Below are 14,598 nucleotides of genomic sequence, written 5' to 3' on the forward strand. Positions count from 1 at the left end.
CTGCGTTGTCCTGTATGTCAAAGTGATGGTATGTCATCATCTGGGAGAGATTATTTGTATCTTAAGTGGACTGAGAAAAGAAATCACCTTTCATTTTAGTGTCCAGAACATAGCTTTATTAAAAGCAGAGTGTTTCTTATCATCTATTCCTAAGACAGTTTAAAAAAATAAATTCTCTTCCAGTGAGGCCAGAAGGAATTTTTGTGATCAACCTGTCTTGAGCTGCTTGTGTTGATGACTGTTTTCAATTAAGAGGTAATTTTAGAATTGCCAGCTTATGTTAGGTTGTTCCAATGGTAAAGATTTCAACTTACCTCTGGGCAAATTCTGTAAGTTACTTGTTTAATTTCTGTGTTCAACTTTTTGGGCCTCCCTAGTTGGCCTAGCTTCAGCTTCATCTTACAGGTTTTTTTATCTTCAAGATCTTTGTTTTTTATGTTAATTATGGAAACTTCCTGTATTTTCTTCTTGTATTTACTGTTCTTATTTACAGGTTACCTAATATGCCTCAAAGTGTGTTTCCAATATATTTTGACATTTATAGACCAAGTATAATACATTGATAGTACTTTTGCCCTTCGAGTCTTCATTCAGCTGGGGACTTTTTTGAAGTAGTGTCTTACCATGGAAGTTTCTAGTTCTGTAAACATTGCTTGTTTACATTTTTTGTGTGTGTGTGTGTGTGTATGAATATGACTGTTCCAGTTCAATAAATGACTTATTTGCCTGTGCCCTACTCACATAGCAGTAAAAGTATCTTCTCACTTACTGCTTTAGATCTGCCATGCCCCCAGCTCATCTCACTTACTTATTCTTTACTGATGAAAAAAATCTGAAATGGTGTGGAAATAAGACTGATGTTTGCATAAATGTAAATATTTGTTATTGTCTGGTTCTGTATGTGCACCATTAGGAATTTGTCTTGCTAGTGCTGTGAATCCCCAGTCACATCCCCATATGAAGAGTTTGTTAACAGAGCATTGGGAAAAGATTACGTTTATGTTATAATCCAGCCACTAACTTGTGGTCTTTAACTAAATTGATCTCCTGAGTTAAACCCTCCAAAAATCATACTGGTGACTTATTTTCCAATATCTTTTTTCCAGCAGATACCGCTTTGAAATACATGATTGATAATAACAGCTGTTCTCCTTTTGAGAAATTATTCAATTTAGAGGTTATTGATTAGAGCTCTTCAAACAGAGCTAAGGTTTTGTTTTGTGGAGTAAAATACTTCTGGCATCTACGTGGCAGTTTTCATTTCACTTCACTTGTGCCTTCCTTTGCTGACACCTGCACAGCCCATCTTGTCCCAGCTGTGAAGACCTTGCTTTTCCCAACACAGTGGTCTAGTTGAGTAACTCTGGTATTGGCATGCTCTTGAATATCTGCTTGATGAGTTTTTCTGTCCCTTTAAGCACTCTGCATTTGCTGGGGTGTGTCTTGATGTATGGAGCCTTCTAAAATGTTAATGCTGGAAATGTTTATCATTTGTAGCTTAAAAAAAATTTAAAATTAGCCTATACAGGTCTAGCCAGTACTTTACAGATTTTGTACATTTGTTCTGACAGTTTAGTAACACAGGAAATAAATTCATCCCCTATGGGCAACAGAATGTTTATTAGCTAGTGAATTCACGTACAGTGTTTAAACTACAGCTTTTGCTATACATTTGAAGCATACTGATGCTTATATGCAGCTGAAAAATTATTTGGTAAATAGTAAAGGGCTTTGTTATCTTTGATGACTGCCAGAGGTACACAGTGGCTGGGGAGCATTGCTCTTGAAATGCTTGAAAAAAAATATGCAGCACTTCCAAGTCTGTACTTGCAAATAGCATCCTTCAAAGAATAAAGTGATATCTTCAGAAGTGGCTTTGGGTTGCTACCCTTACGTGAATATCCTTTGTTCATGCTTTTTGGGTGTTCAGTTTATAGTTATGCACTACTTTGCCGTGGCAGTTGAATGCATTTTCGGCTTTAAAAACCCCCATAAATTGGAGTGGGTAATTTTGTCCTAGCCCAAAAAAAAAGAAAAAGTTTTTTTACTACTTTTCCAACTTACTGATCCTTGTGGCTAAATTGGGCCAGTGTATCAAGCATGAATGTGTGTTAGCTGTGGAATCTGTATGAGTGTTACTTTCTGGGCAAACTCAGGAAAAATATTGCTGATCGTGAATCTTATGTTATTTCTTACAAAGAGCTTATAGCTCTTTTGGACTGCAGCATATTCCATCTCCCTTTCACTCTGCTTGTGTGGCTCTAAGAGACCAGAAGGGAAAGTTCCTGTTCATTTGCTGCCTGTATGTCTCTGAATGTGCCAGCTGAATGTTGAGTTGTGCTTCATCCTGAGAACTTTGAAATTGGAGAATTGCAAATATGTCTTGTTTCAGCTTTGTTTTCCAACTCCTGTGCTTGCTGAAGAATCTGCATTTATTAAAAAATACAAAAATTACTAAGCAGCTGCTGATTAAGATGCTGGGCTGAATTCTGACATTTAGTGAATTGAGAGTTAATGTCAAAATGGCATTCTCTTTCAGGAGACTAGTAATTGCTTTAGTTTTTGTGGGCACTTGGGTTTGCCAAGGTCATTTGGCTTTCTCAGATTCTTGGGTCTGCAAGATTTAATTCTCATATCTTATTTGTATCTGTTTTGAATGTATTGTTCTTGAAAGAGCAAGTCATGTCAGGGGGAGAAGTGCCTCTTCTCCAGGCAGCGGTGCCATTAGACATCCCTGTTGGAAGCAGTCTTATTCTAGATATGCCCAATATCACAAGGTCACTGCTATGTATTCTTATTCAACCACACTTTCCTGGTGAAGTTAAAGCATGTGTAGATGTAGTCCTAAAAATGCAGGCTTTGCACCTTTGACTAAATTGGGATTTTAGTTAAAACCTTTGTGCCAAACAAAATGTAACCAGTTGGATGCTATCAGTGGTGTTTGATCAGTCTAACACATCTGTTCTTTTCAAGATAGTCCTGTTCTTGCTTCAGTTATTAATGACTTGACTGATGCTTTGTCTACCATTTTCCTGTTGTTTCTCATCAAAGAATGCCTTAGGCATTCCCCATATGTGGATATCTCAATCTAGCTTCTGTAAGAAATGCAAAATTTTTGTGATGAAACATTCAGTTTTCTTCCCAAGCCTCACCGATTGACCGATTGACTAGATGGTTCTGATATTGCTATTTTTATTCCTACCTTGTTTTGTCTGCTGAGGGACTTTTTTTCCTCTTGCATTTCATTGAAAAAAGGCTCCAAACTTGCATTTCACACACTGTTCTGATCCTGCATTTGAATGTTGAATATTCTTTAAATGAAGATTATGGCCTGGACTCAAAGCTCTAGGGTTAGCTTTTTTGAAATGCTTCTAGTGCTTCTGGACATTTTTACAAAACCTTTTGGTTTGCTTTTACTACATAGATGTAACAGAGCATGATAAGAATTCAGTGGTTTTCTTAGACTTGTTAGCAGCCTTAATAATGAATAGCTCAGAGATCCAGCTCTGAATGTGCCTCACTTCCCTTGCTGAGTGCTTCTTCATAGATCTGTTTCAGGACAGACTGGGGCCTGCATGTTTTACATGCATTCAGCCCATCCAAGTTACCACTTCTTGCTGTCTTGAATTCCTAGATTTCTCTTCTAACATTCTGCCAACCTGATACTGGCATAGAGTGTTCAAAGTGCCACTCTCTATGGCTCTCTGAAAGGAGGCTGTAGCTAGGTCAGTCTCTTCTCCCGGGCAGCCAGTGACAGGTCCAGAGGAAACGGTCTCAAGCTGCTAGAGGAGGTTTAGGCTGGACATAAGGAGGAATTTCTTCACAGAAAGCATGATTAGACATTGGAATGGGCTGTCCAGGGAGGTGGTGTAGTCATGGTCCCTGGAGGTATTTAAGGAAAGACTGGATATGGCACTCAGTGCCATGGTCTGGATGACACTGTGGTGTTCGATCACAGGGTGAACTTGATGACCTCAGAGGTCTTTTCCAGCCTAAATGGTTCTGTGCTTCTGTAATTCCTTCATGGTTTGCTCTTACTGTTTCTTACGTTGCAGAAAAAAGCTCTGCTGATATTTGGAAATAAATCCACAGACTTCGGGAATTATTTGGAATGATGTGTGTAGCTCTTGCTGGAATTGAGTGCTTTTAGCATTTCTGAAACCTGAATGCACTCAAATGTGGGTGGGTTCCTTACCTGGGCCTCCTGTGGCCAGTGCCATCTCCTGTTGAGATGGGCAGTGGGGTTGTCCACATCTGGAGGTTTTAAACACAGTTCCTGGCTTCCCCTCAGGCTGCAGACTGCTTGATGTGGGGATATGCTCTGTTCCCCTAAAACAAAGGAAACTTGTGCAGAAAATGTGTTACCAAAGTGAGCTTCCTTTAGGTTTTTTTCCTCAGTTTTACTATTAAAAATAACAGGCATATTTGAGCCCTCAAATTTTGCTGGTTGCATACAACTGTAGATAATTGTATGTATTCAGTTACCTTGAATAAATTAATCTGAAAGCTCTGAAAATGGATTAAACCATTATGGCATCTACATGCATAAATGTAGATGCCACCATTATGGCATTTATGCATGTAGATGCCATAATGGTTTAGTCCATTTTCATCCCACACACAGATTTATGCATGTAGATGCCTGTTCAAGGCCATGAAAATGTGTTGTCTCCCAGTTCAATGGTAAATCCCAGTTTAGGTTGCAAATCAAAACGGAAAGAGCAGTGTTAACTTCTGTTTTGGTGCGTTGCCAGTGAGAGTTCTGCATCAGCATTTCATGGTCCAACATTTTCCATGTTTTTTCTTTCCCCCTTCCCCTATGTGTGAAATTTCAGCAGATTGTTATGCAAAGCAGTTTTGTGTCTCAGTGTGACTGGGGAGACAGCTGTTGGGCCTAATGAGGAGTGCGAGCAGCGCAGCATTTCTGGTGATTGAGACCCACGCAGGGAGCAGGATGGTGGAGGCCAGGCACTGGTGTGTGCTGAGGAAGTGCCACGCTGTCAGCTGGAAGTACACGCTCGGCTGCTCCCTGTGACAAGATAAATGAGTTTTGCTGGGGTTTGGCAGAGGCTGAAGCTTTTTTGGAGAATAGTTGTAGCACCAAACTCCCTGTGGGACCCACAGTTTGAAGTGTCATAAGATTGCTTCCTCTTTGCTTGTTTCTTTCTTTTTTTTCCTTTAATGTCCTACAATACCTGTCATCTTTTTGAGTTATTAAAAATCTAATGTCTTCTAGCATTCAATTACCATGGGGGCTGATGATCTTTTGTTGGCACTTTTTATTAATTTAGCCAAGGGGATGTTAACCAGAGTTTTGTCTGGGTGAGAACAAACTGAAGACTAATATAAACAAAAATTAAATCTAGCTACATGAAAAGAGAGGAAAAAGGCTTTTAATTTTTGTGATATGGATGGGGTTATGGAGGCAATACTTTTGAAAGGTTGTTTGTTTATTGGCTACTTCTGTTAACTTCTTCCCACAGACTTTGTGTCCCTTTCTTCCTTCTCACAATTCCCCTTTAGTTCGGCTGAAACCCTGGTTTAGTTTATATGTAGGAAGTGGCATTTCTTCTTCTGTTTTGTTTTAATTAAAAAAAAAACCAAATAAACACAAAACCAAAAAAAGTTGCTGAGATGCATCTGTCATATTAAGAGATGCTCCTGTTGTAGTATCAGAGGAGACAGAATGTAATTTGTACTGCATAAGATCTATGAGTGCAGTTGCTCATATTTTAGGTCTGTAGTGTTGAGCATGCTTTTGAATTTAGATGCATGTGATTTTTTAAAATATCAACTCATTATGTCCCACTTTAAAGTAGAAAAGGAAAAAACAAACCCAAAAACCCATTTTGTCTTTACTCTGATGGATGAAGTGCTGATAACCCTCCCCAGTGTTAGGTTTGTGAGACTCTTTTGGCCTTTCTGGACTTGTTGTTGAGCTACTTAAAACTTGAAGCCTTGCAATCCTATTTTGAAAAGGAGATGCCTTTGAGAATTGAATTGAGTGTTTCCCTTAGAAGAGTCATGCTTCGTTTTTTAAAAGCATAGGGAATGTCATGCACACATCCATATACTGTTTGCTTTGGAACTGGGACCAAAATTCTTGTTCATAAACACTGGGTTCAGTAAGAAGTGTTTTTATATTTAGCCATTAAATTCAAAGCTCCTTATAGAAAAGATTGTTTTCATAGTCCCATGTGCTTGCAGATAGTGCACGTCCCAACCTGCAGGGCCTTGCAGGACTGACCTGAGGGTGAATGGAGGGCTAAGACCACCAAGCACCTTTAAAGTTGTCACTAAAAAGAGACCAGCAGCTTTCCCTTTGCCTTTCTATCTCTTGCCCTATTTCCAGAGAGCTACAGAAGAATTTAAATGCATTTTTATTTTACAAACTTTTGCTTGGTGTACCCAGTAATATCTGAACAGTTGAGCTGAAAGAGTAAGTTAAGCTGGAAAGGATTTTGTTATCTTTTGAGAGTCTTTGGAGGAGCAGGAAGGATTGAGCTAACCTGGGGTTGGCATTCTGTTTTCCTGGCAATAGTTTTGAATGTTTTAATTTAAAAATGATAAATCTAAGGATTAGAGAACCTTATGTGGTCAAAGAAACTTAACCATGTTTGAAAGTGATAAATGATAAAGCAAAACCAATATGAGATCAAAGAAGCTGGAAAGCTCTTTAAAGTTTTGAAAAAAAGCACTCAAAAGTGGAGGGTTATTTTAAGACAGTTTCCCAATGTATTCCAGCTGTAATTGGAATAAAATGTATGACGGGGAAAGAGATCAGATTTGTTTGTTGGCAGCAGAATACTAAAGCACAGTATATTCATTCACCTGGAGATTTTCTATGACTTGAATTCTTAATGCTGTTGTGTGCTAGGAAGTTTCCCAATGTGTGTGGAAATTATGGGGATTGAACAGAGAATTTTAAACTTGTAAACTTTGCCTCAAATGTATTGCAGCAGTATAGAGATTATTAAAAGCCTGATTTTTTTATGAGCTTCTTTATGTTGAGAACTAGTGAGAAGTGCAGATGTTGGTAAATTTATAGGAGTTTGGGCCGGTAGGAGACAAGTTGGGTGGTGAGAACATGCCAGCTGTGTTGTGCAGCAGCTTGACTGCATGAGTGAATTTTCTTCCCAAATAAGATGGTGCTTGAAAGAGACTCAGCAGCTGTGGCCTTCATGTATGTTTTAACTTTTTGACTTTTTGTTCATATAGTCCAGAAGATTATTCGAAGACCTCTTGGTTCTTTCTGTAATCATCTCCCTGGTGGCTTAGTTGCACTCTAATAATGTGTTAGGAAACTTGGTATCATGAAAAAAGTGGGCCTTCATCCTAATTAAAACTTAATTTGGTGTCAATTTAAATTAAGAGGCTTGCATAAACTGGTCCATTGTGACCTGGCTTGTGCTAATCTTAATCAGCAGCTTGGATAGGACATGAATTCAAATTTCTGCAGAACAACTAAAGTGACAGTAACAACTGACAACTTAAATTAAAATTACTAAGTTCTAAGAAATTGATGTGCATGACCCAAGTTACAAGGTAGGTCATTAAATCAAATCTGTAGAGACAGAATTGAGAAGCCTTCCCTAAAAATGCTTTGTTAGTACATTATGTGGGCAGAAAATAACTGGTTTTTAGTTGGGAATTCACACAATTACAATGAAAATTGTAGTACAAAATCTTTTAATTGGTGAATGTGAAATAAAGGTAAAGTATTTAAAAATAATCATAGAATCATCATGAAAATTATTTGTTTGAGCCCAGTATATTGATGACATACTGTTATCTGAAGCTATAAAATACAAAGATAATAAAACTCTAAAATAAAATTCTTTATAAAATAGGTGCTGTAAGTAATATGTTGGACTTCAATTGCTAGAAATGTTCCCATGAGTCTTCTCTGATTGCCCTTGTGCCTTTCTAGGCATGCTAGATAAAATTTGAAGAACTGTATGCTCGTGCTTCTTACTGCTTCTTGTTTTTTTTTAATCTGACTCTCAGACTTTAGCTGCTTGTAAAACAGGACTAGAAATCTCAATTGTGATTTCTATACCGATTGTTAATTGCTGTAGCTATTGGTAGTGGAGCTACACTGGAGACTCTTGTGTGTGGATTACAGCATATTCATGTGTGTGTACAGAACAGCTTTAGCTACATCTCAGGTGTTTGGGACCTCCTCAGTATCTGTGCAGTGAATGAAAAGGTCTGGGATAGTTCTACAGAAATCTTTGGATGGAAAGAAAAGCTTTGTTACTGATCTCAAATCACTTCAGAAGATTTGTACTCTATGGTGCTAATTCATTTGGGGTTGTGGGATAAACCTGCTGGACATTAGTGCAGAACTTCAAAAGTGAGTTCAGGTTTCAAGACTGGGCCTGTTTAGCTTGTGTCAGAATAAGTGGAATATGAAAGATGCTTCCAGAGTGAGTCTCTATTGTTGGGCTGCTTCTATTATCACTCGGGCCACTCAAGCCCTGTTCACCTTAAATGTCATAGCTTTTTTGTAAGAATATTTTTTGATTCAAAAATAACTGCTTGGAATGTTAAAATTTCAGATTACTCTGCTTAAAAAAAAAAAAAAAAAGGCAAGCTACATGTGCTAAAGGAAGTGCAAGAACAGAAAATAAAACTTTAAATCAGATGCTAGTTTAAGAAGTGTAGAGTTTGACATCTTTGTCTTTGTTCCTGGTTGTTTAGCACTGTGACATCTGCAGTTTTCACTGTGGGAGACAACGTTGTTTCTGGTAGTGATGACCGTACAGTAAAAGTCTGGGATTTGAAAAACATGAGGAGTCCTATTGCAACAATCCGCACAGATTCTGCAGTCAACAGGTGAGCAGATCTCCAGGTAACTGCTTTGCTGAATTCATGCTTTCTTAATTAATTCTTAATTTCTTTCACATGTGGGAATGGTTTAAAGCTGTGCCACAGAGGTTTAGAATGGACATTTCTTTCCTGAGAGGGTGGCCAAATCCTGGAACAGGTAGAGGTGATTGATAGATAGAGGTGAGTGACCAAGCTTTCCAGTATTTAAGAAGTATTTGGACAATACCCTTAATAACATGCTTTAAGCTTTGGTCAGGCCTGAATTGGTCAGATAGTTGGACTGGATGATTGTTGCAGGTACCTTTCAACTGAAATAGTCTATTCTATTAATTCACTATATATACATTTATTTTTTTGCCCCTGAAATTAAACTTGAGATTTATACGAATTTGAAAAAGGTTTGAAATGGTTTTATAAAGTGCAGGTGTGATCAACATTAATTTTTAGTAAGCTTTTAAGAAATTTTCTGTAAGAAAATGCAGATGTTGAGGCAATTTGAGGATCTAGTACAACAGAAAATACCTTAATGGTTCAAATTTTTTTTTCTCTTTCCATTTGTGACTTCTAGCCTGGAAAAATTCATCTGCATCCCCTCCCGTGAGCTTAAATTTGTGCTGTCAGTTTCTATTTGCCAGGCTCGTTGTTTGCTCCCCAGCCTCCTTTTGTCCCTTCTCTGCAGGATTAACGTGTGCGTTGGCCAGAGGATCATCGCCCTTCCCCACGACAACCGGCAGGTGCGGCTGTTCGACATGTCCGGGGTGCGGCTGGCGCGGCTCCCCCGCAGCAACAGACAGGTACCTGCACCCTCCCTGCCTCTGTCCTTCCTCAGGCAAGGACAAACGGCATTTGGTCTGTCTGGCTTACAGCTGAGCAAATGCTGAGCGGCACTGGTCTGAATAAACATGCTGTTAGTTATTAAAAATAACCAACGTGCCTATGTGAAGCGTTTTAAGCTTTTTTATTGCAGCTGGAGATGGTGTTTCAAGTGAATTTTATCATGATGTTTCCCCTTGCTAAAGTGAAACACATATCTGCTTTCTCTATGAAATGGATAAAGTGTGTAAGAGCACTTCTGATGTGCTTTAATGTCTGGATGTGAGTCATGTCACAAAAATGGCTCACTGTGAGGTTAAATGGTGATTTTTCTCATGGTGATTTTTTTTTTTAAATTCACAGTGTCTAGCTGGTTTATATATTCCAAGCTGGATGGGGCTCTGAGTGACCAGGTGTACTGGAAAGTGTCCCTGCCCATGGCAGGAAGGTTGGAACCAGATGATCTTTAAATTCCCTTCCAACCCAAACCATTCTGTGATTCTATGACATAGAAACATAGAGGGAAAAAGTGAGGGTCAGTTTTGTGAGCTCACCTTGTATGATTTGGTGATAAATTTTAATTTTTTTCTTCTATGCTTATTCACATACACTCTAGATACATCCTACCATGTAATAAACCATCCTTTCTGGAGCCATCAGGTTTTGTGCATTTATGGCACTATTTGGCATGGCAAGCATCACTAATGGAGCAAATCAGACTAAGTAAAATTAATTGGATTATGTCACATAAATCGGCCTTTTTGGGGGTTGATTCAGCAGTTCTTGACAGAATTTAGGAAGGACTTCTAAGACTTACTTAATCTCTTTTAGATTTTTTTTCTAATTTAGGTAGGTTTTAAAATTTATTAATTATAGTCTTGAGGGGATTTTTTGTGTATGTGTGCACATCTTCCTTTTTTCCTTAGTAGATCCATCGAAGCTGACACTACTGAAATAATGACTTTATTTCTTTTTTAACCTGAATGTTGGTCAGAACCCTATTTTGAGCGTTTTTGTTGCTATTGAGCTATTTTCATCAGTATGAAACTCTTCTTGCTGCAGTTTTATCACTCCTGAATTATGGACGATATGTTCACTTAGTCTTGCAGGCTTGTTACAAAGTAGTTGCCAGCAAGTAGTTCCTTATTTTAGGACTGCTTTTATAAAATAAAAATGCTAAAATCAAAATTTGATTTGCTTTTGTGAAGAAAATGTAACTAGATAGCAAACAGACCTTGGAAAACTCAAAAAATTTTGCACCTTTTTGTATGTATGCATCTGTCCTTATGGATGCAGTGCTGGTGCTGAGGAGTCACATCATTGTGAAGACTTTTAGCTTACAGATGCAGGTAGCAGTGACCTTTAGGATTCTCAAGGGCTGTTTGCAGAGAATAGACTGAGGATTGGCGGGGTGGCAGTGTGAGTTACAGTGGGCTGTTGCCCAGCAGTCCCGGTCCGTGTCAGTAACGGCGCTGTCTCCCGCGCGGTGGCAGGGGCACAGGAGGATGGTTTGCTGCTCTGCCTGGTGCGAGGACCATCCCATCTGCAACCTCTTCACGTGTGGGTTTGACCGCCAGGCCATCGGCTGGAACATCAACATCCCTGCTTTGCTACAGGAGAAGTGACGTGCTGGGAGTTTCTGCGTTTGTGTCGCTGTGGACTTCTACACCTGGGCAGACTTTTCTGAACACTGGTCTGCTGTTGCTGTAACAACTCTTCCCTGAGGGGAGACTTGAGCAAGTGTTGTTCTTGTTACCACATTGTGCACAGTTTGCATGGGTTGTACAGAAATATGTGATTTTTTAAGAATTAGTTTGTCTTGTGTATGAAATTTTATATTTTGGCATCCACTGGTCAATATGTTCACTGTTGCGTAGAGCACATAAATGTTCATAAGTTATTTAGCATTTAATAGTTACACAGTAGGGCATTATGTTTGTGACATAAATGTGAAACGTATGTAATTACTGTAGAGAGTGTATACAGTCTGTTATGTTTTTCCATGACTCTACATATCTGCCTTGTGTTAAAAGGAACCTGCAGGGCTAAAACTTTGAAATGAAGTGTGAATTTCGCTAGTTGTATGATTGTAAACATTTTCCTGTTTGCATCTGATTTGAATACTTTTTTTAGTGCTGCCATATAGTGCAACTTCAACTCCATTTTTACTCTGGTTACTAGACAAATAGTAGATTTGAGACGGAAAATGCAAGCAACTTGTAGTGAGTATAGACTGCCAGGTTTATTTGTAATCTTTTTTTTGTATTTTTTATTTTGAAAAAAGAAAAAGATTCATTCTGCCCTTCTTATATAAAGTGATTCTGAAACCTCATCACATTTCATATTAGCAAAAATCCAGGATATTACAATTCCAATCACTGAAATCTAGTCAAGCAAATTCTGAAGCACTTTAGTTTATAGCTATTGTTATAAACCACTTATGAAAGTTTGACTTTACCAGTGAATGTGAGCTAACCTTTGTAAGAAGGATTAATTCCTTTTGGTGATCTGCCCAGAAAGGAAATAGTTTATTTGGGTGTTGATGATTTTGTTTATGTACCTACAGTGAGCATACTTTTAATTGTGTTCACTTCCCATATTTTTATTTTGAGCCAGCAATACAAAGTAAATGAGTACTACCTCAAAAATGAATGTTGGTCAAGATGCATCGAATCTCTCTGTAGCCTAGAAAAAAGCACCTTTGGTCTCTGGCTGAAGTACTATCTCTGACAGGAGAGGAAAGACAATCATACATGTGATCCTTAAGGTAGTTAACACATAAAGCTAGTGGAGCAATACACTGTCAGCATCATGTGTCACCCAGCCATGACAGGGGCACTGCAGTCTCTGTCCTGTTCCAAAAGGGAGTAATTAGCATAGCTCTCCCTTCTTTCTCCCAAATGATCTTACTCTGGTTTTGCTCCTCACTGTGTTTAGCTGTTTTTGCACTGGCAGTGGGGTGTTGCTCTGCAGCTGCTGCTATCAGTAAATGCAGGTGGCAGCTGATGTCTTGGAAAGAACGGAAGGGCTGCTTCAGACAGACACTTGGTTTTTGGCTGAAGGGAGATGCCCTAATTGTTTGACATATCACAGTATAAGATGGAGGGTGGGGGTAAGGAAGGGTGCACTCTGACAGTGGGAATCTTGGGGTTCATGGTGGGTTGGCAGATGTATTAGGAGCTCTTTATCTCATCATCATGATTCTGTGCAACTACAGCTGTGCTCATGTCCTCTGCATCACTGTTTATAATGACATTAAGACATGTGTTAGCTGGTTCTTTTTAACTAACATTTGTGTGGCATGGGAGTATAGTGGGTTGGGATGGGATAATGAATGCATCAGCGAGGAATGGAAGGAAAATGGGGGTCCTAAGCATTGTTGTTTAGGACTGTAACAATAAGGAAACACAAAATATTTAATGGCGAGTATATGTAGTGTCTTTGTAGTACATGTCATCGGAGTGGTTTGATCCCTTGTTTTTTTCTATTGTGGGGTTTGGGATTTTTTTTCTGGAGATGCAAGATGGACAATGCGCTGGAGTAATCTTAAATACTAAAACTAGTGAGGTTGCAGAAAGTAGCTGCAGAATTTTAAGTCTTCTGGTGGTAAGAGTTAAATGATGGTGACAATGTTTATTTTCACTTTTTTTTTTTCTCCTGGGTTTTCTTGCTCTGAGTAGTAGCCATTTGATGTTGGGTTACAGGTTTTATTCCTTAAGAAAACAAGACTCACTTTCTTTTAGTTGGTAACAGAACTTTACAAAGGTTTATGCTGTTTTTAAAAAAAGAGAAAAATGTCTGGCCAGTACAAACAGTTTCTCCAGCATGGCCTGCAAGTAGGATCTGGACAATGGCTCTCCTTTATTACCTGAGGCAGAGGAGAGGGTCACTGGTTTTGGTCCTGCTAAACTAAAGTGTCTAAGCTTCTCTCATACATATGTAGTACAGAACCACTGGACTCTATGCAGTTTAATCATCATTGCTGCAAACTTTTTATATCACCAGAGGGACCATCCTCTGGCACCAGAATGGGTGATTACGTGGTTTCATTTTGAAAAGAATCAACCAAACAAGGTGCTAGAGCCACGTTCTTATGAGTAGGCTAATACTTAAATCAGCTGAACACTGAACTATCACTTAGTTTAGTTTTCTATACTGTAGTGAAGGGTAAGCCAAACTGCCATTCCTCTTGAAGCTAAACATATGAGCAGGGGTAGTGAATATACTACATTGACTAAATATGTGGAAAACATTTCATGGCTCTAAGTGTTCTAAGGAGTGTTTTTTCAGCACTAACAATGTCCAGCATTTCATTAAATGGAGCAGAGTTGCAGTTACAGTTTCAGTATTGTGCAGAATTTCACAGAAAACTCATCACCAGGCAAAACCAAGCTTCTGTGTCTTTCTCTCAAGCAATGCACATCAATTTTCACAAAGTTTGTGTATACTTTACAATCAGAAAGATCTGGAATGAAACATCTTATTTGTTGCCTAAATCTGTGAAAACTACCTTTTGGGGAAAAGAATTTATAAGTTATGTGGAACCACTTTTTATTATTCTGCTAATTTGTTTTTAGATGTAAAATGTTTTTCTTCATTACAATTCAAAATGCATTAAAACATTCAACAATTTTTTTTTGCAATTTGCTGTTTTTCTGTGTTGCATTAAGGTTACTATTGATGCCAATATTACAATTTTTTGTAGTCAAAGGATCTCCCTATTCACTTTCCACTCTTTTCTACTAAAGAAGTTTGTTTCTGAGGCATTGATGAGCACAGTATGGAAGAGAAGGCCAAGTCTGTTTATTACAGTAAGTCTTCTGTAGCACTAATGGTCACACTGCTAGCAAAGAGTGTTCAGGACTGCATTTGTATTGTCGTCTCCCATTCTGTATGGAAAGAAATTGTAATTGCATCTTATTATACAGATTATGCTGAAGTTTCTGTGACTTT

General features: G+C 38.5%; 1 protein-coding gene across 2 annotated transcripts in view; it reads left to right on the forward strand.

Moving 5' to 3' along the window:
• Positions 1-14,288, forward strand: part of WDR37 (WD repeat domain 37) — a 43,800-nt gene extending 29,512 nt beyond the window's left edge. For both annotated transcript variants that reach the window (XM_059840004.1, XM_059839996.1), the window contains 3 exons: positions 8,704-8,838; positions 9,512-9,626; positions 11,139-14,288. In XM_059840004.1, coding sequence (XP_059695987.1) covers positions 8,704-8,838; positions 9,512-9,626; positions 11,139-11,270 — 382 coding nt within the window. In that variant the 3' untranslated portion in view covers positions 11,271-14,288. The remainder of the gene's footprint in view (positions 1-8,703; positions 8,839-9,511; positions 9,627-11,138) is intronic.
• The last annotated feature ends 310 nt before the right edge of the window (positions 14,289-14,598 follow it).

This window comes from Haemorhous mexicanus, chromosome 1 (assembly GCF_027477595.1).
Source record: "Haemorhous mexicanus isolate bHaeMex1 chromosome 1, bHaeMex1.pri, whole genome shotgun sequence".
Lineage (NCBI taxonomy): Eukaryota > Metazoa > Chordata > Aves > Passeriformes > Fringillidae > Haemorhous > Haemorhous mexicanus.